The 26,717-nt window shown below is 36.9% G+C and overlaps 1 protein-coding gene across 1 annotated transcript; it reads left to right on the top strand.

Moving 5' to 3' along the window:
• The first annotated feature begins 485 nt into the window (after positions 1-485).
• On the top strand, positions 486-25,492 carry papss2a (3'-phosphoadenosine 5'-phosphosulfate synthase 2a). Its single transcript, XM_067455554.1, has 12 exons — positions 486-747; positions 4,414-4,528; positions 6,712-6,947; positions 7,103-7,241; positions 9,764-9,882; positions 11,351-11,464; positions 17,793-17,904; positions 18,933-19,138; positions 19,433-19,568; positions 21,207-21,475; positions 22,069-22,298; positions 24,333-25,492. The coding sequence occupies exons 1-12, from the start codon at positions 721-723 to the stop codon at positions 24,472-24,474; spliced, it is 1,845 nt and encodes a 614-aa protein (XP_067311655.1). The 5' UTR covers positions 486-720; the 3' UTR covers positions 24,475-25,492.
• The last annotated feature ends 1,225 nt before the right edge of the window (positions 25,493-26,717 follow it).

Consider the following 26,717-nt stretch of genomic DNA (forward strand, 5'->3'; position numbering starts at 1 on the left):
CACTTTACAATAAGCTGTAATTTTAACATTAGTTAATACGTTAGCTAACATAAACGTTTACAGCAATTATTATATTTGTTATTGTTAATAATAGCCTAACGTTTATGCTGTATTAGTTCACAGTGCATTACAGAGGCCTACAACTGGTGATCTTAAAAAATATAGCCTATTAGGAGGCTAAGTATTGCGGTTAACATTTACAAAGTGAAGTAAATGCTGTGTGTTGTTCATTGTTCGTTCATAGCAACCTATCTAGTTGACTCAAATTTCATTATGATTTTTTTTTCATATTATAAAAAAGTTTTGTTTAAAAGGTAGGTAGTTGATGACGTTTTTTTTTTTTTAAAGGAATGACAAGTCGACTCATAAATCATTTGCACTTTTCCCAAAATCATTTTAATTTTACACATGAACCCAGAACAAGGAGTTCCTTTCTCTTCACATCATTTACTCCTCCCCCTTCTATCCCGTAGCTCTTGATCCCTCCTCCTCAGTTCCTTACAGTCTCATACCGGTACATTGCTCTCCATTCAGCCGTATGCAGATTGTGGGTCCCGGGAGGTGGGACGAAAGCTGGGCCGTTGGAATGCGACGTGTCTCGGAACGCTCTTAAAAACGCTTCTCTTTCTGCGTCTCCACAAACTTCCTACAAAAAGTTCACCTGCGCGTTCAGTCCGCCCCGCCTCCGAATTGGACCAGTGCGCACTTCACCGGAGCGACATGCCTGGAAACACAACACTAAAACCGGTGAGATTAGACAGAAAGCCGTAGCTGAAAAAAACTTTTCTGAAGTGAGTTGTTTTTTTAGTCAGGATGTCTTTTTCTTCGTTGGCGTTCTTTAGGGATTAGGTGTGTTTAGCAAGGGTTGTCTGAGATGCATGAACTTGAGGTTCGCCGTATTGTCAGCTAACCCTTTTTTTTCTTTTCTTTTTTCTTTTCTTTTTTTTCTTCTTCCATGAGTTATATAACTGCCTGTGATCATTTGTGGGAGATATTGGGCAAGCGCTCTGCTTCAAGTCTGTTGTTTTAGGTTAAACATAGGCTACTGACTTTAAACATCCGGATACTGAAATACTGTAAATTAAATGCTGAATTCTGAACAGAAATGTGGCTAGTTTTTCAAACGTTTTAATTTCCCCACTCTATTGAACATTAACACCGTTATTACTGTTCATTGAACACACATCCTTTGTGCATGTTGCCACTGAGTAAGTTGTCACAGTGAGAACCTGTCATTGGCCTTGGTAGCTAAATTTTAGAGTAAATTAATTATGAATTTTCATTTTGTGAACAAAATGTAAACGTTATATAATGTAATATACAGAAATTCAAAACCACTGTAATTAATAAATTGTCTATACATAAAATATATGTGACACGTTTGCCCCATCCTGACATTTATAAAAAATACAATACAAATGTTTTTTTGTTGTTGTTGTTGGTTAAATCTACCTTTATTATGCAGTTAATGCTTGTCTATGTAATTTGATTGTGTTCACTTGTGTTCATCGAAACCATTGTATCACTAAAATGTGATAATATTTGAATTGTTTGGAGGACAAGAAAATGTTTCAATTTAAGAATGTTTGAAATAAATGGTCGAAAACAACATACAAATCCACTAGAGAACCTAAAAGAACATTATTTTGGCAAAACTTTACAATAAGGTTGTATTAGTTAACATTAGTTAATGCATTAGTTAACATGAACTAACCATGAACAAATCCTCTGTTCAGCTTTAGTTGATCTTTGTTAATGTTAGCTAAATCCAGCTGTCATGGTTTGTTCATGTTAGTTCACAGTGCATTAACTAATGCTAACAAGATTTTAATAATGCATTAGTAAATGTTGAAATTAACATTAACAAATACACATAAATGCTTTATAAGTGCAGTTATAAGTGCATTATTAGTTCATGTTAACTAATGTTAACTAATAATTGGACATAGCACAGTTCCATTCATTTAATTTGAAATGCTGCATGTTTGCGTCAGTGCTGTTTTAGAGTTCATGTCGGTTTATCTGAGTCATGGATCAGAGGTCAGTTAGTGAGGCAACCTGCACTTGGGAAAAAGTTTAACACGTTGTTTTCGTGCATCTAGGCTGTATACCTTTATAAGGAGTCTATAAACCTATAAACAAATATATATATATATATATATATATATATATATATATATATATATATATATATATATATATATATATATATATATATATATATATATATATATATATATATATATATTTATTTATTTTTTTAATATTATTTTTTTTATTTTTTATTTATTATTATTATTTTTTATGTATTTAATTTTTAGTTTTGTTAAACTTAACATAAAAATGTCCTTCAATGTCCTCAAAGATAAGAGTAAAAGGGAGGAGTTAAACCATAGTTCTTCATTGCATATTTTCATAGCTGAAAAAATAACAGCTGATTTTGGTGATAAAAGTATATCTGGAATAAATCTGCTAAAATGACTGCCTTCACTGATGTTTTCTACTCAAAAGGACAAAGAAGTCCCTCCACATTCCATTTGTGATAGATAGCCAGGTTTCGGAGTATACATCTTTTTATTAGACAATCCGTGAAAGACATTTCAAGACATCTCTTCTACCCTGATTTGTTGTCTTGGAATACACTGAAATTTGACATCTGCACTGCACTGCAGTCAGAAAGACAAAGTTCCAGAGTCTGTTAGACCCTGTTCAGATGTATAATTCAGAATAATTTAGCTTGTTTAATGCAAGTAATTCAGGCTGTTAGTTCTACAGTGGCCATACATAAAAGCCTACTGGCACTGCATGTATGGCTTAACAGAGAAAATAAAAGGGAAAAACCGTTGAGAGAGGTGATCTGTTTGTGGGATTCACTGGAAGCCATGTATGGTGTGTAATGAATGAATCGGTTTGTTTTTCAAGCACAAGCACTCCACAAGTAAATTTGAGACGGGGGTTGTAAAGAAAAGGCTGTTTGTGTGTGAGTGTACAGCTAAATTACATAATTGGCTCGTTGTTAATGCATGATTTATATATATATAATATATATATATATATATATATATATATATATATATATATATATATATATATATATATATATATATATAATATATATATGATGTTTAACAGCCAAGCAATTTTTTTATATCTGATCTGTAAGGGTGTTGTCTTGTCCACAGCTCATGCAGATAGTAATGAATATAATGGTCTGTTTAAAAGCCAGTGTTGGTTTTTCTGCAGCTCGTTCCTGCACAAACAGTTTTTTTCCACCTCTAAAGTTTTTTTTTTTTTTCTCGCATTCTCAGTTCGTAGCTCTACAGGACACTGAGGTTAAGAGGTTAAGGCAAAACAATGTATGACTCTGTGTAAGAGAGAGAGATGAAAAAAGTTATGGCTACAATCACTGAAAACTAACCACATTGTATTAGTAGCTCCCAATTTGAGACCAATAGATGTAACGCTGATATTCTATATAATCAAAACTGCCTAGGACTGTCCGACCAGTAGCTATAGGACTGTGAAGATTTGGGGGTGTTGATGGACTAGTTTCTGTATGTAAGTTAGTCGCGATTTTCTCAGCTTTTTTCACGAAACATACTCACATTAGTGTTGATTAAAAAAAAGAATGCATGAAGCTAGAATAAAAAAGGGTCTGTTCTTTCTTTTGATATATTGCATCTTTAGATATTCATACAACAAGATATTCTGTGGGCCATGAAACTTGTTAAAATAACCAAAAACGCTGGTGGTGACTGCCATATTTCATATTTACATTCATTTAAGACATAACCAACTATGTTTATGATGATACTCGACAACACAGGCATTTTGACATAATTTCGTGTGAATATTCGCAAGCTGTTAGACACGCGAGCATGAGTTAATATCGGTGGAATATTGGTGGCATATCAGTGGCATATAGCCTACGATTCAATTCAATGATGTATGCTAAGCTATGGTAAAAGTGCTACGGCCAGATACAGTTATCGGCTGAATGGATTCAAAAATGATAAAACTCAATTGGTTTAACTCAAAGGGACTTGGAAAATCAGCATATTTTCAACAAAAAAAAAAGTGGAGTGTTCCTTTAAAGAAGTTACAGGTCTGTGAGAGCCTGAAATCTTGCTTTTTGTAATAGACCAAATACTTATTTTCCACCATAATTTGCAAATAAATTATTAAAAAATCAGACAATGTGATTTTCTGGATTTTTTTTCCGCATTCTGTCTCTCATAGTTGATGTGTACATATGATGAATTACAGGCCTCTCATCTTTTTAAGTGGGAGAACTTGCACAATTAGTGGCTGACTAAATACTTTTAAATACTATACTCAGGTACAGTATATAATATACTAATACTATGCTAAAATGTGCTCTAAACATTGGTATGTTTAAATGTGTTTTTGTAGGATCTGCAAAAGTCCACTAATGTGGTATTCCAGGCTCATCATGTCAGCCGCAGCAAGAGGGGGCAGGTCGTAGGAACCAGAGGAGGTTTCAGAGGATGTACAGTTTGGCTCACAGGTAATGCATGGACACACACACACACAACAGTAAAAACAAACACATTATGCAATACCTGCAACACACCTCAGTTTAAGAATAGTAGAAATCACACAATATGTCAGGCAAAGTAGATTTTAGACACCTGTAAAACAAGTTGGTCTGAACTTATACTCCAGCTGCTGACTAATAAGAAACAGTTTTTAATACAGGTGGGTTTTTTGTGTCTTTTATACCTCCTCTGCCTGCCTCATCAGTATGGATCAAGTAACTTGGATAAACAACAAATCAGGAATGTGTTCCTTATACTATACTGGATTATTATACTGACTGTATTATACTGGATTCCTACAACTTGCACACATTATGCAAACTTTTTTATTTACTTGAAAAATGTGAAAAATGTGATTAATCGCAATTACATTATTTTAACTTATTTTGAATGGGTGGTAAAGCACATTCTTTCGATGGCTTGATTGTGTTTGTGGGGTTCATTGTTCGTTTTTAAAATATTGCAATTATTTTTCATATATTTTACCTCTGTTCTACACTGCTCTGTCCCTCCTTGAAAAAAACGGTGTGATGTTTTCCGGGTTCTATGAAGCCGGTCCCTCAAAAATACAGAATGGGCTCAGATTGGTTAGCTGGCCCAGTGTGTTGTGATTCACTAACCGCCTAGTGGACGTTTTTCAGAAACCCCTTACCTTTACCGGTAGTCTGTAAAGACTGCGGATCTATAGTTATCGCTACTGAATGGCACCTTTTGTATTTTAGAACGATTATAGCCAAATATCTGTCGCAAGAACTATTAACCCAAAACATATACTAAACAGTGGCTTTACTATAGTAGCCAAATCAAACACAGAGCCATGTTATGCATGCCTTTAGATAAACAAGCATGTAGATAAACAATACATAAAAGCTCTAATCAGAGAATAATTTACACTAATTCCAAGCAAGTACACTGTTGAGATTTTAAAAAGTTTGTAACGTTAATTATAAATGAACATTTAAAAAAAATGGTTTGCAGAGCCAAACAGCGTTGCCATTTGTTTACTTCCTTGCTACAACGTACAATTAACAATACGAACTATTACAGGAAAACGAAAAATAAATCATACTTACAGGTTGTGGCCTGTAAACAGCTTCTGTTTTTAAAGTTGAAACTGCTCCATCTTTCAGGACAAGCCGTTGTGCGAATCCTGCATTAAACTCACGACGACTGTGGAAGCTTTCCTCCGTAAAATGTGCAGCAAAGAGACACCTTCTTTGGTAATAATTATGAGGGCCCGGATGAAAATAACAGCGTTTGGTTGGCATTGTAGCAACAATACTCCAGCCTACTATACCACAACAACACTTCTCCACAACAATAAAAAAAACGGCCTCGCCTTATTTAATATTCTCTGAGGAGGGGTTTATGTAAATATTGGGGATGGTGATGTCAAGCTACCCTGGAGGAATGTCTGTAGTCCCTACTGGCCATTTGCTGTAGTACTTAAAAATGGATTTCTTTAAAAGCAAATATCTCCCTTTGCTTTAAACTTTGAACGTTGTAACTTTGCAGATGTTGTTTATGCTCAAACAGCAACATTGCACACTAGCTAAAGTTAGAAAAGTGAAATCATGTTTTACCACCCCGTTAACTAATTCTACTGTTTTATAAACTACCATTCAAAATAATGGGGTTCAGTAAGATTTCTCTCTTATGCTCACAGAGGCTGCATTTATTAGATTTAAAAATACAGTAAAAACAGTAATATTGTGAAATATTATTAAAATATCTCATATTTTATATATTTTAAAATGTAATGTATTCCTGTGATGGCAAAGCTTTATTTTCAACAGCAATTAATCCAGTCGTAAGTGTCACATGATCCTTCAGATATATAATCATTGTAATATACTGATTTGGTGTTCATGAAACATTTTCTATTATTATCAATGTTAAAAGCAGTTGTGCTGTTAAATATCTTTGAAGAAACTGTGATACAGAAATCATTATATTGACATTATAAATGCATTTACTGTCACTTTTGATCAATTTAATGTTTAAATGTCTTTCTAAAAAAACAAAAACTTTTCAAATTGTATCGAAGTGTAAGAAATCTGTTATTTTATTGTGTGTGCGTGTGTGTGTGCGTGTGTGTGTGTGTGTTCGTGTTCGTGTGTGTGTGTGTGTGTGTGTGTGTGTGTGTTTGTAGGTCTATCAGGGGCTGGTAAGACAACAGTGGGATTCGCTTTAGAAGAGTATCTGGTCTCTCACGGCATTCCCTGCTACTCTTTGGATGGTGATAACATCCGTCACGGCCTGAATAAGAACCTGGGCTTTACTTCTGAGGATCGAGAGGAGAATATTCGGCGTATTGCTGAGGTGGCCAAACTGTTTGCAGATGCTGGACTTGTTTGCATTACAAGCTTCATCTCGCCATTTACCAAAGTGAGCAACCACCATCAGATTATTTTATCACTAATGACACTGAAGAGAATAACCCGAGCAGACAAGTGAACATCTAAACACAAGGAGCAACAACCGCTTTGTTTTTAATAAAATGTTCCATAAAATGCATAATGCTCAACATCTTTACTCTGCAGGACCGTGCGGAGGCCCGGAGCATCCACGAGAAAGCGGGTTTGCCATTTTTTGAGGTGTTTGTGAACGCTCCTCTGGAGGTTTGTGAGAGCAGAGATGTTAAAGGACTCTACAAAAAAGCCAGAGCTGGGGAGATTAAAGGTAATATAAAAAAACAGAAACTTTAAAACTGTGCTGTTCCAAAAATTAAGTAAAAATTTACAAAACAACTTGAAGGCAGGGTATGCGATTTGTTCCAAAAGCATTTTTTGTTATGCTGGTTGAAATAATTACATTTACATTTACATTTACATACAGTGCCTCGCGAAAGTATTCGGCCCCCTTAAACTTTGCAATCTTTTGCCACATTTCAGGCTTCAAACATAATGATATGAAACTATAATTTTTTGTGAAGAATCAACAACAAGTGGGACACAATCATGAAGTGTAACGAAATTTATTGGATATTTCAAACTTTTTTAACAAATCAAAAACTGAAAAATTGGGCGTGCAAAATTATTCGGCCCCTTTACTTTCAGTGCAGCAAACTCTCTCCAGAAGTTCAGTGAGGATCTCTGAATGATCCACTGTTGACCTAAATGACTAATGATGATAAATAGAATCCACCTGTGTGTAATCAAGTCTCCGTATAAATGCACCTGCACTGTGATAGTCTCAGAGGTCCGTTTAAAGCACAGAGAGCATCATGAAGATCAAGGAACACACCAGGCAGGTCCGAGATACTGTTGTGGAGAAGTTTAAAGCTGGATTTGGATACAAAAAGATTTTCCAAGCAGCACTGTGCAAACGATAATATTGAAGTGGAAGGAGTATCAGACCACTGCAAATCTACCAAGACCTGGCCGTCCCTCTAAACTTTCAGCTCAAACAAGGATAAGACTGATCAGAGATGCAGCCAAGAGGCCCATGATCACTCTGGATGAACTGCAGAGATCTACAGCTGAGGTGGGAGACTCTGTCCAAAGGACAACAATTAGTCGTATACTGCACAAATCTGGCCTTTATGGAAGAGTGGCAAGAAGAAAGCCATTTCTTAAAGATATCCATAAAAGTGTTGTTTAAAGTTTGCCACAAGCCACACACCAAACATGTGGAAGAAGGTGCTTTGGTCAGATGAAACCAAAATTGAACTTTTTGGCAACAATGCAAACACAGCTCATCACCCTGAACACACCATCCCCACTGTCAAACATGGTGTTGGCAGCATCATGGTTTGGACCTGCTTTTCTTCAGCAGGGACAGTGAAGATGGTTAAAATTGATGGGAAGATGGATGGAGCCAAATACAGGACCATTCTGGAAGAAAATCTGATGGAGTCTGCAAAAGACCTGAGACTGGGACGGAGATTTGTCTTCCAACAAGGCAATGATCCAAAACATAAAGCAAAATCTACAATGGAATGGTTCAAAAATAAACATATCCAGGTGTTAGAATGGCCAAGTCAAAGTCCAGACCCGAATCCAATCAAGAATCTGTGGAAAGAACTGAAAACTGCTGTTCACAAACGCTCTCCATCCAACCTCACTGAGCTCAAGCTGTTCTGCAAGGATGAATGGGCAAAAATGTCAGTCTCTCGATGTGCAAAACTGATAGAGACATACCCCAAGCGACTTACAGCTGTAATCGCAGCAAAAGATGGCGCTACAAAGTTTTAACTTAAGGGGATACTTTTGCACGCCCAATTTTTCAGTTTTTGATTTATTAAAAAAGTTTGAAATATCCAATAAATTTTGTTCCACTTTATGATTGTGTCCCACTTGGTGTTGATTCTTCACAAAAAAATACAGTTTCATATCATTATGTTTGAAGCCTGAAATGTGGCAAAAGTTCGCAAAGTTCAAAGGGGCTGAATACTTTCACAAGGCACTGTATGTATATACCAGTCAGGCATAGCATTATGACCACTGACAGGTTGACAGATTATTTAGGCAAGGCAAGGCAAGTTTATTTGTATAGCACATTTCATACCATTTCATATCTGGACGACTGGGTCAGAGCATCTCCAAAACTGCAGCTCTTTTGGGGTGTTTCCAGTCTGCAGCGGTCAGTATCAATCAGAAGTGGTCCAAGGAAGGAACAGTGGTGAACCGGCGACAGCAGGGTCATGGGCTTATCAGGGGAACACATGGCACCAGGATGCACTATGGGAAGAATGTCTCTTTCAGCACTATAATGTGCCCTGCCACAAAACAAAAATGGTTCAAATGGTTTGAGAAGCACAACAACGAGTTTAAAGTGTTGACTTGGCTTCCAATTACCCTTGATCTCAATCTAATCGAGCATCTGTGGGATGTGCTGAACAAACAAGTCTGATCCATGGAGGCCCCACCTCACATCTTACAGTACTTGCAAGACTCTTTTGGTAGAAAAAGGGGGACCAACACTATATTAGGCCCATAATGTTATGCCTGATTACTGTATATCATCTGTGGAAGGCACCGGACCATAACATCTTTGCTCCCTGCTGTAAGCATTCTTGTGTTTTGAAGAAGACTTGGCTTTGGAGATGCTCTCAAGCTCACTATTGCTAGCCTCTCTGAAAATTGCCTACCCAACCTTTAACAGAAATTCCTAGACACACAAAAACAGCCTGCAAATAGAGAACATAAATTTAATCAACCTTCCCATCTCACACTGTTTTCCATACTTAATTTCTCACACAGGCTTCACCGGTATAGATTCTCTGTATGAGTGTCCACTGGCTCCGGAGCTGATACTGAAGACGGGAGAGCTCACAGTGAACAAATGCATTCAGGAGGTGGTGGACCTGTTAAAGGAACAGGTTAGTCAGGAGCTGAACAAAGGCTGGAGTATACATATTATTTACCATTTCCCAATTGGTGCACATACCTTTATCTTTAGAGTATCTCATGTTCAGAAGTCCATTGTGTGTGTGTGATAGTTTTGGGTCAAAGTTTTTTTTTTTTTTTAAGCAATTAATATTCCTATTTAGTAAGGATGCCTTTGAGTGGAACACAAGTGAGTGTAAAGAGATAATAAATTATGTTCTAATAAATTAAAGAATACTGAAAAACATATTAAGCAGATAATATACAGTAAATGTTTTCAACATTGATAATACAGTTTTTAAAATTGTTGTTATTTCACAATATTGCTGTTTTTACTGAATTTTTCATAACATTTTTCAAAAACATAAAAAAAACTGCACTGACCCAAACCTTTTGAATACGTGTAATTTTTATAGAACCTTAACATTGATATTTTTCATACAATAAGTTCATAACTATGAACTGGCAACCTTAAAAAACACTACGAAAGTGTTTGATTGTCTACATAAAATAGTCTACATCTTATAATATACAGTATTGGCCAAAATTGTTTTTTAATTGCCCTAGTATTAAACCATAATATGAATTTTTTATATATATATATTAAAAAACAACTTTGGCCAATACTGTATATTATAAGATGTAGACTATTTTATGTAGACAATCAAACTTTTTTGACAAATTATTTTTAGTGCTTTTTTGTCCTTCATATATATATATATATATATATATATATATATATATATATATATATATATATATATATGAAGGAAAAAACAGCACTAAAAATTATTTGTCAAAAAAGGCATTGTACAGCTACAGGTTTTATTTTACTATGCAAAAAAATGTATAGAAAAATAAAAAGCTCACAGGAAAATGCATACATTGACTATACCATAATCAGTTATTAATATTTTGTTGGTTCTTATGGTGTTCTCTCTGACGACAGCCTGGCCAAAAATAATGTCTGTACAATTTTGCATGTTTTATCGTGGTTTCACAAATAAAACAATTGCACATAATACAATGTGCTTACAAAATCTTTAACAAATCTTTAATAATATTTTAATGAAGAATTAAATATTTTAAATAAATATTTTAATCAATTTGCAAAGAGCGGACATGAAGTTTGGCCACTACTGTAGTTATATTCCAAGTGAAGCCTGAAGCCATATTAAAAATTTTATGTGATTGAAAAAATGATAGTATTATAGTACAAATTATTATACAATGTTCACCTCCACATTAATAACTGTACAAATTTACTGCTTTTATTCACGTCAAGGACGTTATCTACTACTAAACAAGCTTGACTATATTGCAATTACAGCAATCTTTTTTAAAGGTCAGATCAGATAGAAGTAGTTCAAGGTTACAATGGCACATGCCATTTAGATGGAAGATTTTAGATTTTTAGATTTTCATTCAACCCTTTGATCTCTTTTTCTCTTTCTTTCTCAGAGCATCGTTCCCAGTGGAGTTATAGGGGAGATAAATGAACTGTTTGTGCCTGAGAACAGACTCAATCTGGCAAAGGCGGACGCCAACACCCTGCCCTGTATCAGCATCACCAAGGTAACCAGTAGCATTAGACCTCAAGGCCAGGGACAACTAATGTTCATGTGTTCATAAATATGAGTGAATTATTGACAGGATGACACATAGCAGTTTTATCAGCCAATCAACAGTGCTCCCTTATTACAATGCAAGTTTATTTCAGAATCCCACAACCATAAATTAAATATTTGACTTTATGATCCACGTTCTGGAAAATTGTCTCTGGCTTCACAGTATCACAGTACATCACCATATGTGTGTGTGTGTGTGTGTGTATATATATATATATATATATATATATGAAGGAAAAAACAGCATTAAAAAGTATTTGTCAAAAAAGGCATTGTACAGCTACAGGTTTCATTTTACTATGCAAAAAAATGTATAGAAAAATAAAAAGCTCACAGGAAAAAGCATACATTGACTATAACATAATCAGTTATTAATATTTTGTTGGTTCTTATGGTGTTCTCTCTGACAACAGCCTGGCCAAAAATAATGTCTGCACAATTTGGCATGTTTTATCGTGTTTTCACGATAAAACATAGAATACACAACAATCTATAGAGAGGAAAACTGCCTTAGTCACTTATATTTTACATTTTGACAGCACTGGGGACAAAGGATAATTGGTCAATTTTCCTTGTCGCTAGTGGCTGCCTATAGTGTCTCCCTGATGGCAACAGTTGAAACTCGCCATGAAGAGGATGAGACACCTCCTTAACTATCTTTAAAGCCTTTTGCTTTACTTTACATCGATAGAGATCATTCAAAGGTCTCTGCATCTTACCAATTATCTTGCTGGCCTCATTCACAATCTTGGACAACTCAACTCTATTTACTACACTTAGGTTACCACACCACAAAGTCATATTAAAATTCAAAATATAGACCATTTCAAGTATGTTGTTACACCAATGTGATTTAGCCTTAGACTGTTCTCAGTAGTAACTTAGTTATGGTCTGGCAAAGCTTCATAGACAAATAATTTCCAAAGAGGTGTCACCAATGGACATCGCTCAAATGCCTCTGGGCACAATTGGATAGACCTAAAACCAATAAGAGCGATGAAGAAGATGGCATATGCAGAGCGATATAGAAACATCTGAGCAATTCTCTGTTTGTGATTTCGGGGAAGATGTTGCATTGGCTTCTGTCGACTTATATGATATAGCTGGTGTCCACCGCCACTCCATCAACATTTTTGCCAAATTACATCTCGGATTGACAGTCAAACAGAAAAAATCAAGCTTGGATCGCATTTTCCCCCATTGTAAGGCATTTGTAATGTGATTAGAACGCGATTTGCAATGTTTTGAAAATAAAAGAATATTGATGAGTCTTTGGAAAATTGTGTCTCACAAACTTTATTCAAATTCAGTCATTTCAGATATGTTAGAACATTTTTAGACCTGAGCATAGTTACGCAAGTTATTTATTTACAATTATTTACAATTTTTACATGACTACCAGATCTAGTGTGAGGAAATAAGCACAGAAAGGCCAGATCCAGAGCTGCTCAAAGTAGAATCCTCCTCATCAAAGTAGCCGGTGTAACCAACATCTGGTAGCAGAGTGTCGTTTTTTGCTCGGGTTTTAACGAAAAGGAAAAGTTTAAATCGCTTAAAACCGACGCGATAGCTGATTAAATCGAGTGATGCTACACGGCGCCATCAATCTTTGTAATGTACAAAATCTGCTTCACCGTCGTTGCGTTGTCGTCATCGTGTAAAGCTCACCCCAACGTTTCTGATTGGTGCCGTGATTTCAACAGATTATAGGGCTTCAATGGGCACTTTGCCAGACTACTTGCAGAGCAAATCTAAATTTGCCAGAAGTTGTCTGGGTTTCCCTTACGAAACAAAAATATATTGCATATATTGGAAAATATCATGTAATACATTAGGCAATATATTCAGATATATGGGATTTAATATTTATATTCTCCAATATATTGCAATATATGAAAGCGGCAATCATTTATATATTTTGCAGTATATTACAGCAATATATAATATATTGTATAATACCATCAATGTATTAAAAAATTATATATATTTTCCTTTCGTAAGGGTTTCCCAGGCTAATTTAGCCTCCTTATTAAATACAACCTTTGTATTTTGTTGTCAAAGAAGGAGAGGAGGGAAGTGTGTTAGAGGTGGAAGGTGTGTCCATAGGCAGAGAGAGAAGAGGTAAGGCAGGAGTTTAGGACTGAAAGTAGGGACTTTGAATGTTGGTACAAGGACAGGTAAAGGCAGAGAACTAGTAGATACGATGCAGAGGAGGAAAGTTGACATTCTGTGTGTCCAGGAGACCAGGTGTAAAGGGAGCAAGGCTAGAAGCATTGGAGCAGGGTTTAAACTGTTTTATAATGGTCACAGGAAGAAAAATGGAGTTGGAGTGGTCCTGAAGGAGGAGAATAATGTTATGAAGGTAAAGAGAGTGTCAGATAGGTTGATGACTCTGAAGCTGGATATTGAAGGTGTGATGTTGAATGTTGTTAGTGCCTATGCTCCTCAAGAAGTTTGTAAGCAAGATGAGAGACAGATTCTGGAGTGAGTTGGAGGAAGTGATGCAGACTGTTCCCAGAGGTGAGAGGGTAGTGATGAGGCAGATTTGAATGGACATGTTGAGGAAGGGAATAGTGGGGACGTGGAAGTGATGGGCTGGTTTGGTCTTTAGGAAAGGAACCCAGAAGAACAGAGGTTGGTAGACTTTGCTAAAAGTATGGAGATGGCTGTGGTGAACATGTACTTTCAGAAGAGGCAGGAACACAGGGTGACTTACAAGAGTGGTGGCAGGGGCACACAAGTGGACTACATCTTATGTAGACGCTTTAATCTGATGGAAATTAGCGATTGTGGAGTAGTGGTAGGTGAGAGTGAAGCTAGACAGCATAGGATGGTGATGTGTAAGATGACTGGTGGTGAGGATGATGGAGAGAGTAAAGGCAGAGCAGAAGACAAAGTGGTGGAAGTTGGAAAAGGAAGAGTGCTGTGTGGTTTTCAGGGAGGAGTTTAGACAAGCTTTGGTGGTCAAGAAGGGCTTCCAGATGACTGGACTACTACAGCCAAATTAATCAGGGAGACAGGTAGAAAGGTGCTAGGTGTGTCATCTGAAAGAGACAAGGAAACTTGGTGGTGGAATGAGGAAGTCCAAGAGAGTATCCAGAGGAAGAGGTTAGCTAGGAAGAAGTGGGACAGTGAGAGGACGGGGGAAAGTAGAGAGGAATATAGGGTGATGCAGTGTGAGGTTAAGATCGAGGTGTCAAAGGCCAAACAGAAAGCGTATGAGGACATGTATGCAATGTTAGATAGTGAGGAAGGCTGAAAAATCCTTAAAATAAAGTATTTAAAAAAAAGATAGTAAGGAAGGTGAGAGGGATGTGTATCGTTTGGCGAGGCAGAGGAATAGAGATGGAAAGGATGTGCAGCAGGTTAGAGTGATTAAAGATAGAGATGGAAATGTTTTAACTGGTGACAAGAGGGTGAGTGAGGGTAGGGTGACCAGATGACATTGGCTGAATTTCAGGGCTACAGTACTTTTTTAAGAACTTAGAAAAAAGATGCTGCAGCCAATGAGGAGCCGGCAGGGGGGTGGTTGCAGGACGCTTCAACCTCTGCGCAGTTTTTCATTTTAGTTTTTAACAGTGTAGATTTCGGGACTGTCCTAAATTTTTCAGGACGTATGGTCACCCTAGGTGATGGAAAGATGGAAGGAGTACTTTGAGAAAATAATGAATGAGGAAAATGACAGGGAGAGAAGAGTTGTAGAGGCAAATATTGTTGACCAGGAACTAGAAAGTATTAGCAAGGGTGAAGTTAGGAGAGCTTTGAAGAGGATGAAGAGAGGAAAGGCAGTTGGTCCAGATGACATACCAATGGAGGTATGGAAGTGTCTAGGAGAAATGGCAGTAGAGTTTTTAACTAGATTGTTTAACAAGGTTTTAGAGAGTGAGAGGATGCCTGAGGAATGGAGGAGAAGTGTTTTGGTGCCAATTTTTAAAAACAAGGAAGATGTGCAGAGTTGTGGAAACTACAGAGGTATTAAGCTGATGAGCCATACAATGAAGTTTTGGGAAAAAGTAGTGGAAGCAAGGCTAAGGGGAGAAGTGGACATTTGTGAGCAGCAGTATGATTTCATGCCAAGAAAGAGCACTACATTATTTGCTTTGAGAATGTTAATGGAGAAGGTCAGAGAGGGTCAGAAAGAGCTGCATTGTGTCTTTGTAGATTTAGAGAAAGCATATGACAGAGTGCTAAGAGAGGAGCTGTGGTATTGTATGAGGAGGTCTGGAGTGACAGAGAAGTATGTTAGAGTGGTCCAGGATATGTATGAGAGCAGTAGGACAGTGGTAAGGTGTGCCGTAGGTGAGACAGAGGACTTAACGGTGAAGGTGGGACTGCATCAAGGATCGTCTCTGAGCCCCTTCCGTTTACGGTGGTGATGAACAGGCTGACAGGTGAGGTCAGACAGGAATCTCCATGGACTATGATGTTTGCGGATGACATTTTGATCTGTAGTGAGAGCAGAGAGCAGGTGGAGGAATGTCTAGAGAGGTGGAGGCTTGCTCTGGAGAGAAGAGGAATGAAGGTTAGTCGCAGCAAGACAGAATACATGTGTTTGAATGAGAGGGAACCAAGTGGAATAGTGAGGTTACAGGGAGAAGAGGTAAAGAAGGTGCAGGATTTAAAGTACTTAGAGTCAACAGTCCAGAGCAATGGGGAGTGTGGAAAAGAGGTGAAGAAGCGTGTGCAGGCAGGTTGAAGAAAAGTGTCAGGTCTGTTGTGCCAGAAAGAATGAAAGGAAAGGTGTACAGGAGAGTAGTGAGACCAGCGATGTTGTATGGTTTGGAGACAGCACTGAGGAAAAGACAGGAGGAAGAGCTAGAGGTAGCAGAGCTGAAGATGTTGAGGTTCTCTTTGGGAGTGACGAGGATGGATAGGATCAGGAATGAGTACATCAGAGGGACAGCGCTTGAGATGTTTTGGAGACAAAGTTACAGAGGCCAGGTTGAGATGGTTTGGACATGTTCAGAGGAGGGAGAGTGAATTTATTGCTGAGGTTAGAGCTGCCAGGCAGGAGGTCAAGAGGAAGACCAAAGAGGAGGTTTATGGATATATTGAAGGAGGACATGAAGGTAGTCGGTCTGAGAGAAGTGGATAGAGAGGATAGGACTAGATGGAGGCAGATGATTCGCTGTGGCGACCCCTGAAGGGAACAGCTGTAAAAAAATAATAAAAAATAAGAAGAATTAAATACAACCTTTGTTCAGTTTTCTTACAAATGCTTTCAGTATTTTCTAAAAAAAATAAGTTGTGCATCAATCATGTCCCCAAATATTTAAAATTAGAGACAGGTTCCATTGGATTCCCATCAAATACTACAAGTTCAAACTCCAAGGTGTTTCACTTGTCTCCAATAATTACCAACTCTTTTGTATTCATCACAAGTGTACTCAAAAATGCTTTTAAGTGATTTTATTTGTAGAAGTCCTGCCAACATCTTTCAGAAGACCCACATTAGCCATATTATTGGCATATTTAAAAAGACTAAACACCTTATTTTTAACTTTAAACAAAAATAATAATTATAATAATAATTTTTTTTTTAAACTATGTGTGATAAAATTGCACCTTGCATGTTTGTGAAATTCTGTTCTTTAAAGGGGTGGTTGGATGTTTTTTTTCTAGGCTTGGTTGTGTTTATGGGGCACAGTATAACATGTCTTAATACTTCTTTCTTTTTTTTAAACGCTGTATTTTTCATATATTTTACCTTTATACCACACCGCTGTCTCCACTGTCCTTTAAAACGGCTCGTTTGCTTCCTGCTTCTATGAAGCTCATCCCTCCGAAAAACGCAATGGTCTTAGATTGGTTAGATGGCCAAATGTAGTTTCATGTATTTTTATTGGCTGAAGTGCCAAGCACAGGTTGTTTGAAAACGCCACCCCCCTTACCATTACGGGCAGAAGTCACATCTGCGGTGACTAGCAAGGGTTTATGATGTCAACAACCCGGAAAGAAGTTTTCAACCCGTAGGCAATTTTTGTAGGCAATAAACTGCCGTAACTTTAAAAGAAAATATCTCCATTTGCATTTCAGCACTGTAACTTTGCAGATACTGTTTATGCTCAAGCAGCAACATTACACACTAACTCAAGTTAAAAAGTGAAATCGTATGCAACCACCCCTTTAAATGCATTCTTACTTATTATTCCACAAAGTTTACAAGTTACATAATCTTTCCTACTGACAATCAATCAGAACAGACATATCAGAGAATATGAGATTAGCTAACTGTTCCATATGTAAACACAGCTTTTCTGTATTTGTGTGTGCAGTTGGACTTAGAGTGGGTGCAGGTGTTGGCTGAAGGATGGGCCAGCCCTCTAAAGGGCTTCATGCGGGAGAGAGAATACCTACAAGTCATTCACTTCAACACCCTCTTGGATGGTAACATACAAGCACACACATTTAAAAAGGGGTTTCAAATGTTTTAGTCATCGGCAGTCTCTTGTTGCAGTACTAGACATCTGCTTCCAATTTTAGTAGTACTCGTTTTTATTCTTCACACAAGTAATAACACTTAGGATAGTCTTCTTTATGTTGCCGATGGTATCAGCAGCAGAAGGCTGAAAAGATGTTCATGCATAAAATAACAGGTGCCAGAGCTGCTTTCAAGAGACAGAATGATGCAATGATCTGGCTTCCTGTGAAACTCACATGCTTTACTTGGTTTAATTGGGTTGGTCAGCAAACATCGGTCAGGGGAGGAGGCAGTATTTGCAATTGCACGCAAGTGAATGACATTCAGTGGACTGACACACATTGTTAGCAGCATTTAGTTAAGCAGGGAGGTAATGGTGCATAATGATGCTTAACACATCACACCTCTCTTCATCAGTTTTCACTTGTTACCAATAGCCTCTCGCATCAAATACGAGCCAGCGACGTTTGCCAAGAGAATAGCCACTGGATCTGTTCCCCTAAACCCAGTAGCGTATTCAGACCGTAAATTTGGGGAGGGCTTGTTAGTTTATGATAAACATTTTGTAAGCTATATATTGAACATTTCTGGACACATGAAAGGCACAAAATCACATTCATGGACCTTTACCCTTATTGTTCCATGATGTTGGAATGACCTGCTTAACTCAACCTAAACTGATGAGTCTTTAAACACTTTCATCTTTTTCGACAACACTTGAAATCCATTCATCATAACACTTTCTATGCTATTCTATCTACTTTTTTTCTATTTCTTTTTTTTGTTTTAAATGTGCTATATTGTCACAGCCTTTACATATTGTTGCCCTTTTGTTGGTTTAATTGCTTCAATTGTTCTCCTCATTTGTAAGTTGCTTTGGATAAACCCGTCTGCATGATAATTCAGTGTAAATTTAGATGTAATTTTATTTACAGTGATCTCTTCAAAATAATTTCTAATATGTGTTTATTAACTTTTATATCTGTAAATAAAGGTGGTACCATCAACCTCTCAGTACCCATTGTCCTTCCTGTTGCCACTGAGATTAAAGAACGTCTTCAAGGTAGTGCAGCTGTGGCTTTGGAGTACCAGGGAAAACGAGTCGCCATCTTACGCAGCCCAGAGTTCTTTGAACATCGAAAGGAAGAGCGATGTGCTCACCAGTGGGGGACAACCTGTCCCAAACACCCTTACATAAAGGTATTGCATACTTTGCATCAAATGCCATGATAATAAATGTGTAAAAAAATACTAAACCTGTAAGAAGTCTCCATTGAATACAATTAAACTTATTTGTACCAGAAAAAGGGGTCTGAAATGGCACAAAATATTTCTCACGTAGTGTATGAAATATGTATTTCTTACTGAAATTCATAAAAATAGTTCTTTTTTTTATTTTTTAAAGAAGATAAGAAAACAACTGCTGCAATGAATGACTGTTATAACTCACAAATGCACATTAACTACATTCTTTAACCTTTTACCTGTGAACAGATGGTTTTGGAAAGCGGCGACTGGCTGGTAGGGGGTGAGCTAGAGGTATTGGAGCGAATCAGATGGAACGATGGGCTGGATCAGTACCGTCTCACTCCAAAGGAGCTGAAGCAGAGATTTAATGAGATGAAAGCAGGTACAAGTGCACTTACGATGTGTCCGTATCCACCTTTGTTAGTTGAACGGCTCGGAAAATGGTTGGCGCATTGTCCAAAAGGGTTGTCCTGTAGCATGTAATAAACCAATCAGAGTCTCATCTCCCATTCCCTTTAAAAGCCAGTTGAGCTCTCACCATGGCGGATTTACCTATTTACATGGAGGACTTTGCGAGCGTAAAGACTGAACACTTCTACAGAGATAAATCCTTTCATTTGTAATATTTAAAAATGTTTGTTTAGTGCTGCATGTCCCTGGGTGTGTAAAAAGTAGAGTGTATGTGCGTTGTGGACCCCCCTTTAGGTGCATATTACTAAAACGTTCTTTAAATTACAAAGAAAATATTGCTTTAGAACAGGTGTAAGTTAGTCAATGCCTCAGTCTATTTCAATTGCCTCAAAATAGCAACCAGATAGTTGATGGACCCCATTGATTTACTTACTGACTACATAGTATGGGGAAAAATACTACTAAGTCAATGGGGCCTATCCACTATTCACACAGGTTTAGAACAAATTGAGAGTGAATAAATGATGACAGAACTATCCCTTTAAGAGATAGGAAACTGTGTAAACAGAGTGATCTTTCTGGAGACACTTTAAACTAATTACATTTTAAAGGTGCTGTATGTAAGTTTTTTACTATACTAAAACATAAAAAATACCATATGTTCACAGATATTTAAGAAACATGCTAAATTCACCAACTAGTTTCTCAGAAAACCAATGCTAAAGCCAGTTATTCTACTTTGAAATGTACAGTTCCATGTCAGAATGTCTGTTTTTGTTTTGGTCTGTGTGAAACCGCACATTGTCTGTTTACCCAATAGTATTTCAACACCCCAGGTTGCCAGTTGGCGGTATTGCGGCCATGAAAGTCACCAAACAAACTAGGTCAGAGATCACGGCTACTACCTGACCTAAAATGCCTCAGCATCCATCTAAAAATCAACTCATCAACTTACAGTGTGGCTTTCATTGTCAATTACGCTCGCTTCTGTTGTGTGTCCTCAAGCTAGCCATCCGTGTGACCATCAAGTCTGAGGAGTAGGTGGCGATGAAACAATGCTCAAATATTTTGAATTTGGACTGCAGTACTTATTTTGACCACTAACTGTCAATCCTATACATACTGCACATTTAAAGTGCCTATGCATCTCTAAAATAATCTTACATCTAGGGTGTAAATTTTATAAAACAATGAGGCCAAACAGACTCTGAGCACCATGAAATTCAGGCAGTAAAATATTGCTTTAGGGGGTGTTGGCTGTATATGAAGCAGGGAATCAAACAACATAATATTAAAAACTGTATAACATTAATACATTGAAAAAGCATGTGAATTGCAGTATAAGGATATTTCACCAGACATGTATTTGATAGGGTGAGGCCAAAATAAGTCACATGTTTACCACATGTCAAGCATTCATTGGCTGGTGTCAATTTCAAAAAGTCAAATAAGACATCAGGGTTGTTAATTTGAGTCTTGGATTTCTGGCTTAGTATGCACTCTTGAGCGCCCTCTTGAGTAACTAATGAAATATTCTGGACTTGGTCCACCATTTTTAAGCAACAACTAATTAAAGTAACTGGAATTGACAGTTTCATTGTTTTTCCAGACGCAGTGTTCGCTTTTCAGCTGAGGAACCCGGTGCACAATGGCCACGCCCTGTTAATGACCGACACACGTCGACGATTGGAGGAACGTGGGTATTGCAGACCAGTGCTACTTTTGCATCCTTTGGGTGGCTGGACCAAAGATGATGACGTGCCTTTGGACTGGAGAATGAAACAGCATGCTGCCGTGCTAGAGGATGGAATTCTAGACCCACAATCCACCATTGTGGCCATCTTTCCCTCCCCTATGATGTACGCTGGGCCTACAGAAGTACGTAAAAACCTATGCCTATAAAATGACATATAGAGCCTATTTAGGAAGTTCTAGCTACTAATTGTTTTAAGCATTTTTTTTTGTTTACATTACCATCCAATATTTTGGGGTGAATATTTAATTTTTTGAAAGAAATTAATAATTTTAAGCAAGGATCAAAAAGAGTCTTGATCAAAAGTGACATGTGAATGTTAAAATGTTTTTTTGAAACTCATATTAAAGAATCCTGTTTCATATTTCCACAAACATGTGTTTTCAACATTGGCATAATCATAAGAAAATGTGTATTGAGCACAAAATAAGCATATTAAAATTATTTTATCAAAATAAATGAAAAATTGCCAGAATAAATGGCATTTTAATATATGTCAAATAGAAAACTAAATACTTATAATATTTCACAAAATTACTGTTTTCTGTATTTTACTTTTAAAAATGTAACAAAAATATTTTGAATTGTAGTTTAAATAAAGCTATATTTTTATAAAGCTAAAATTATAACTGGCTCATAGTCTTATGAACTCATTTTATTTCACTCATAACATGTAAGTGCCACCTTTACAAATACTAACCTTGTCCGTGTGTGTCAGGTCCAGTGGCACTGTCGTGCAAGGATGGTAGCAGGTTCTAATTTCTACATTGTGGGTCGCGATCCTGCTGGGATGCCCCACCCAGAGTCAGGGCAGGACCTGTATAATCCAACTCATGGAGCTAAAGTTCTGTCCATGGCACCGGGACTCACCTCTGTGGAGATTATACCCTTCAGAGTGGCTGCATACAATAAGACCAAGAAAGCTATGGACTTCTATGACAAAGATAGGTGAGATTGAAGTGCATAAAGGACAACAGTTTAATGGTACAATATTTAAAATATTTTTTTTAAATCCTGGTTATAAATCTCTGTAATTGGTTTCCATTAAGTGACTGTGGCAATGGTTGACACACACTGACCACATTTACATGTACATCTTTTCATGTACAATATTTTCTTTGTACATGTACAAAGAAAATATTTGTTTCAAAATAAAAGTGAAAAGCTTATAGATTATCCAAGTTTTAAACAGTCCACAATAAGTAGGGGAATTGGTAATTGGTGAGGGCATCGTGATATCGTAAATATCATGAGAGAACTCTCAAACAATTCAAAAATCACAAAGAATTGAGGTCTTTAACCATCTTCCATATATAATATTGTGAAAAGATTCAGGGAACCTAGAGAAATCTCAGTACATGTAGGGTAAGGCAGGAAATGTGAATGTGTGTGACCTTCAGAGGACATTGCATAAGGAACCGTCATGGTACTGTGTTAAATACAGCCACATGGGCTCGGGAGTACTTTGGAAAACCATTGTCACTTAACACAGTCTGCTGCTGCATCAAGGAATGCCACTTGAATTTGTTACGTAAGGAAAAACCAAAGATGCCACCGAGTTTATTAGGCCCAAGCTCATCTCAGACGCATCCAAAACACAGTGGAAATCTGAGTCCATGTTTCAGCTTGTGGGAAAAACTGACATCGAGTTCAAGACTGCAAAAGGGTGCAACAGGTGCAAAAGCAAACATTTGTCATGGTATGGGGGTGCATTACCTGGAACAGATGAATGTGCATTTCTTAAACCATTACAAATATGCTGATTGCATGCATTCAGGAAAAAAACAATTCATATTTTTCAGTCACGTGACTGACACAGAAACCTGGAGAAAAAAACATGTGGATGAAATCATCCGTAGAACTGCAGCACAGACCTGTCAATTTTCTCTCTGTGAACAAAATGCAAGTTTTGGGCACTTGTAATCCATATACACTACTTTCTAAGATATTTCAATCAATAAAACATCAGGATATTCTAAAATGCTTAACATGAAAAACACTGTAATGCACTAAAACGTATTGATGATGCTTACTATAAACAGACGAGCAGATGATCTGTTCATTTTTTTAAAAATATTTTAATATTGGGTTTCTATGGAAAACACTTTACAATCTGCTCACCTGTTTATAATATGCATCATTAATAAGTTGTAAACTGAATTAGTTTTTTTTAATATCACTGTCTTACTAAATTATTAATTAGTACAAACATGGTAAAGAAAAAAAAAAAGACGTACATTGGAGGAAAGCCTTGTTTCGCCCTCGGTATATGACTCACCCTAATGTCGTTCCACACCTGTAAGACCTCCGTTCATCTTTGGAACACAGTTTAAGATATTTTATATTTAGTCGGAGAGCGTATGGAAGTGTATGCACACTATACTGTCCATGTCCAGAAAGGGAATAAAAACATCATCAAAGTAGTCCATATGTGACATCAGTTGGTAAATTAGGATCTCTTGAAGCATCGAAAATACATTTCGGTCCAAAAATAACAAAAACTACGACTTTTTTCAGCATTGTCAAATAAAGATTCAAACGGTTATGAATCAGCATATTAATTCATGATTCGGATTGCCAGATTGCCGGATTGTCGCTAGTTTTCAGCAGTTTGACACACGATCCAAATCATTAATCAACACGATTTATTTTTGGTTCAAAATGTATTTTCGATGCTTCAAGAGATCCTAATTAACTAACTGATGTCACATATGGACTACTTTGATAATGTTTTTATTCCCTTTCTGGACATGGACAGTATAGTGTGCATACATTTGGATACGCTCTCGGACTAAATATAAAATATCTTAAACTCTTTTCTCAGGTCTTACGGGTGTGGAACGACATTAGGGTCATTAATGACATCAATTTAATTTTTAGGTGAACTAACCCTTTAAAAAAAACTGTTTCCATGTAAATTGGTTGCTTAGTGATTCTGGAGCATGAAAGTCAGCCTGTTTTTACCTCTATTTTTCAATTCAGACATGCTGAGTTTGAGTTCATCTCTGGGACCAAGATGCGCAAGCTGGCTCGCAGTGGAGAGAACCCTCCCGAGGGCTTCATGGCCCCTAAGGCCTGGAAGGTTCTCACCGAGTATTACAATTCCCTACAAAAAGACCAGTGACGACACATACAAGAAGTTCCAACACAGAAAACCTCAGAAGATCACAGTGCATGTGGTTCACACTGCCTCTAGGACTACTTCAAGGCATTGAATAATGAAGGTGTGCACTTAGAAGAGCTGGTGGCAAAGGTGGTCAAGATTTCCTGTGAATAATTATTTTACTACAGGATTGTTTTTAAATGGAAATATGAACATTCTTTTTTAACTGTGAAATTTAAACTGATGTGCCTTGATTACTAGATTGTCAATCCCAAAGAGATTATGAGATCTTGTTCTTAAATTGTATTTAGAAATATAACTTTTATGCTTTAGAAGGCATTTAAATGAAAAAGTATATCAATTGTAATTTAAATTTAAGCAAGTATTCTACCGTTCAAAGGTTCGGGGACTGTAAGATTTCTTTAAACATTTTTTTAATGTCTACTGCTCACCGAGGATACATTTATTTGATTAAATAATACAGTAAAAAATATCAAATGTAATTTATACCTGTGATGGAAAAGCTGAATTTTCTTCAGTGTCACGTTCCTTCAGAAATCATTCTAATATGCTGATTCGGTGTTTAAGTTTTTTTTATTATTATTATTTTCATCAATGATACTATTATTATCAGGGTTCTTTGATGAACAGAAAATAAACAAGCATGTATTTGAAATATTCTGTAACAATGTTACGTTTTGATCGATTTAAAACATTCTTGTTGAATATATATATATTTTTTAAATCTTTATCTTACTGACCCTAAACTTATTGTATATCAAAGCAGTCTTCATGTGGACCAAACTGCAGTCAGATTTTACTTTGTAACCTGAATAATTTTGTTTACATGTTACAAGAAAGGGGTTGTTATCTTAAGACAATGCTGGGGAAAACATACTAAGGAAAATATTTATTTTGTTCGTTCAAAAAACAATAATGAATAACACTGTTTTATTATTTAACAGAAAATGAAATATGTCACATAGATATCTGTATATCTTATCAGTTTTAATTAAACCTTTGTACTGTGATTACATAATTGTGACTATGTGGCTGCTTTTTTAGATGCTCACAGTGTGTGCCTGTATGTACAGCTTGCTTCCTGTTCTCTGAAACAAGGGCAAAAGTTATGCAGTGCATCCACAGAAATATTGATGCTCCTGTGCCATCTGGTGGTCATTGGTATACAGAAACCACAGGGCTCCATGGGAAAAAAATAGCTCATTATGCAAATATAACTTTAGCTAATAGTTCATAGCTCATAACCAATCTGTTTTTGTGGACTTTTTATTCCTGTGTGTTGCAAAGAGCAATTCATAATCTTTTTATATGAGGTCATGGCCCGAACATGCATAATGCGTCCTGGAATATAGGTCCCAAAATCTCTTTACGGGTGAATAACTCCTGGGTCGACTTAGGGAATAGGGCTTTGAGTGTGTTCCCCAAGACCCTAGGCATTCCCAAATTGATTTAGGGGATTCCCAATTAGACTTGAATGAGAGCATTAGATCAAATATGTTCTAGTTAAATCTGCTAACTGTAGCTGCAGTGCTAATCCTAAAGGTTATGGTGAGTATGTACAGGATATGTGGCATGGATTTTCCTAGGGAACAAGCAACTATAAAATAAGCCACTGGAGGCAGGGAGACCTACTTTGGGTTAAGGACAGGACACACTCACCCATTTCCCTAAATCTAGTGCCTTGTGTTAATAGTGTTTCTCAAACCTTAGTTTCTGAAGCCCCCAAACACATTTTTGGCTGTCCTCCTTACCCATTTTTGGAGTACTGACAAGTAGTAGAGTTGAATCAAGTATGTCTGATTAGGGAGACTGTGTATTGTTGAAGGTATTCTAGGAACAGGGTTGTAAAACGCTGTTAATAAAGGGTTTTTAGCATCTGACTGAGTGGGTACTAATTTGACTATTTCGGGATCATCTTTATATCAAAGATATTTTAGCTCGATTTATAAAACCTTTTTGCACTGCTAACATCAATCAATATAACTTTAAGTTTGCAAATTACCATGTCATAAGCAAGGCAATCCACAGCTAAACAAGCCAGAGGGTGATACATATATGATCAGGCATAACATTATGATATTATGATATTCTGTCAGTCCCCCTTTTGCTGCCAAAACAGCTCTGACCCATCAAGACATAGACTCCACTAACTCCCTGAAGGTGTGCTGTGGTATCTGGCACCAAGATGTTAGCAGCAGATCCTTTAAGTCATGTAAGTTGCGAGATGGGGCCTCCATGGATTG

This window comes from Pseudorasbora parva, chromosome 10 (genome assembly GCF_024679245.1).
Source record: "Pseudorasbora parva isolate DD20220531a chromosome 10, ASM2467924v1, whole genome shotgun sequence".
Classification (NCBI taxonomy): domain Eukaryota; kingdom Metazoa; phylum Chordata; class Actinopteri; order Cypriniformes; family Gobionidae; genus Pseudorasbora; species Pseudorasbora parva.

Bases quoted from the DNA above. Each gene is read 5' to 3' on its own strand.
- papss2a (XM_067455554.1), top strand. From the start codon at position 721: ATGCCTGGAAACACAACACTAAAACCG. The intron at 6,948-7,102 runs GTGAGCAACCAC...TTTACTCTGCAG, and splicing joins TCATCTCGCCATTTACCAAA to GACCGTGCGGAGGCCCGGAG. The intron at 17,905-18,932 runs GTAACATACAAG...CTGTAAATAAAG, and splicing joins CTTCAACACCCTCTTGGATG to GTGGTACCATCAACCTCTCA.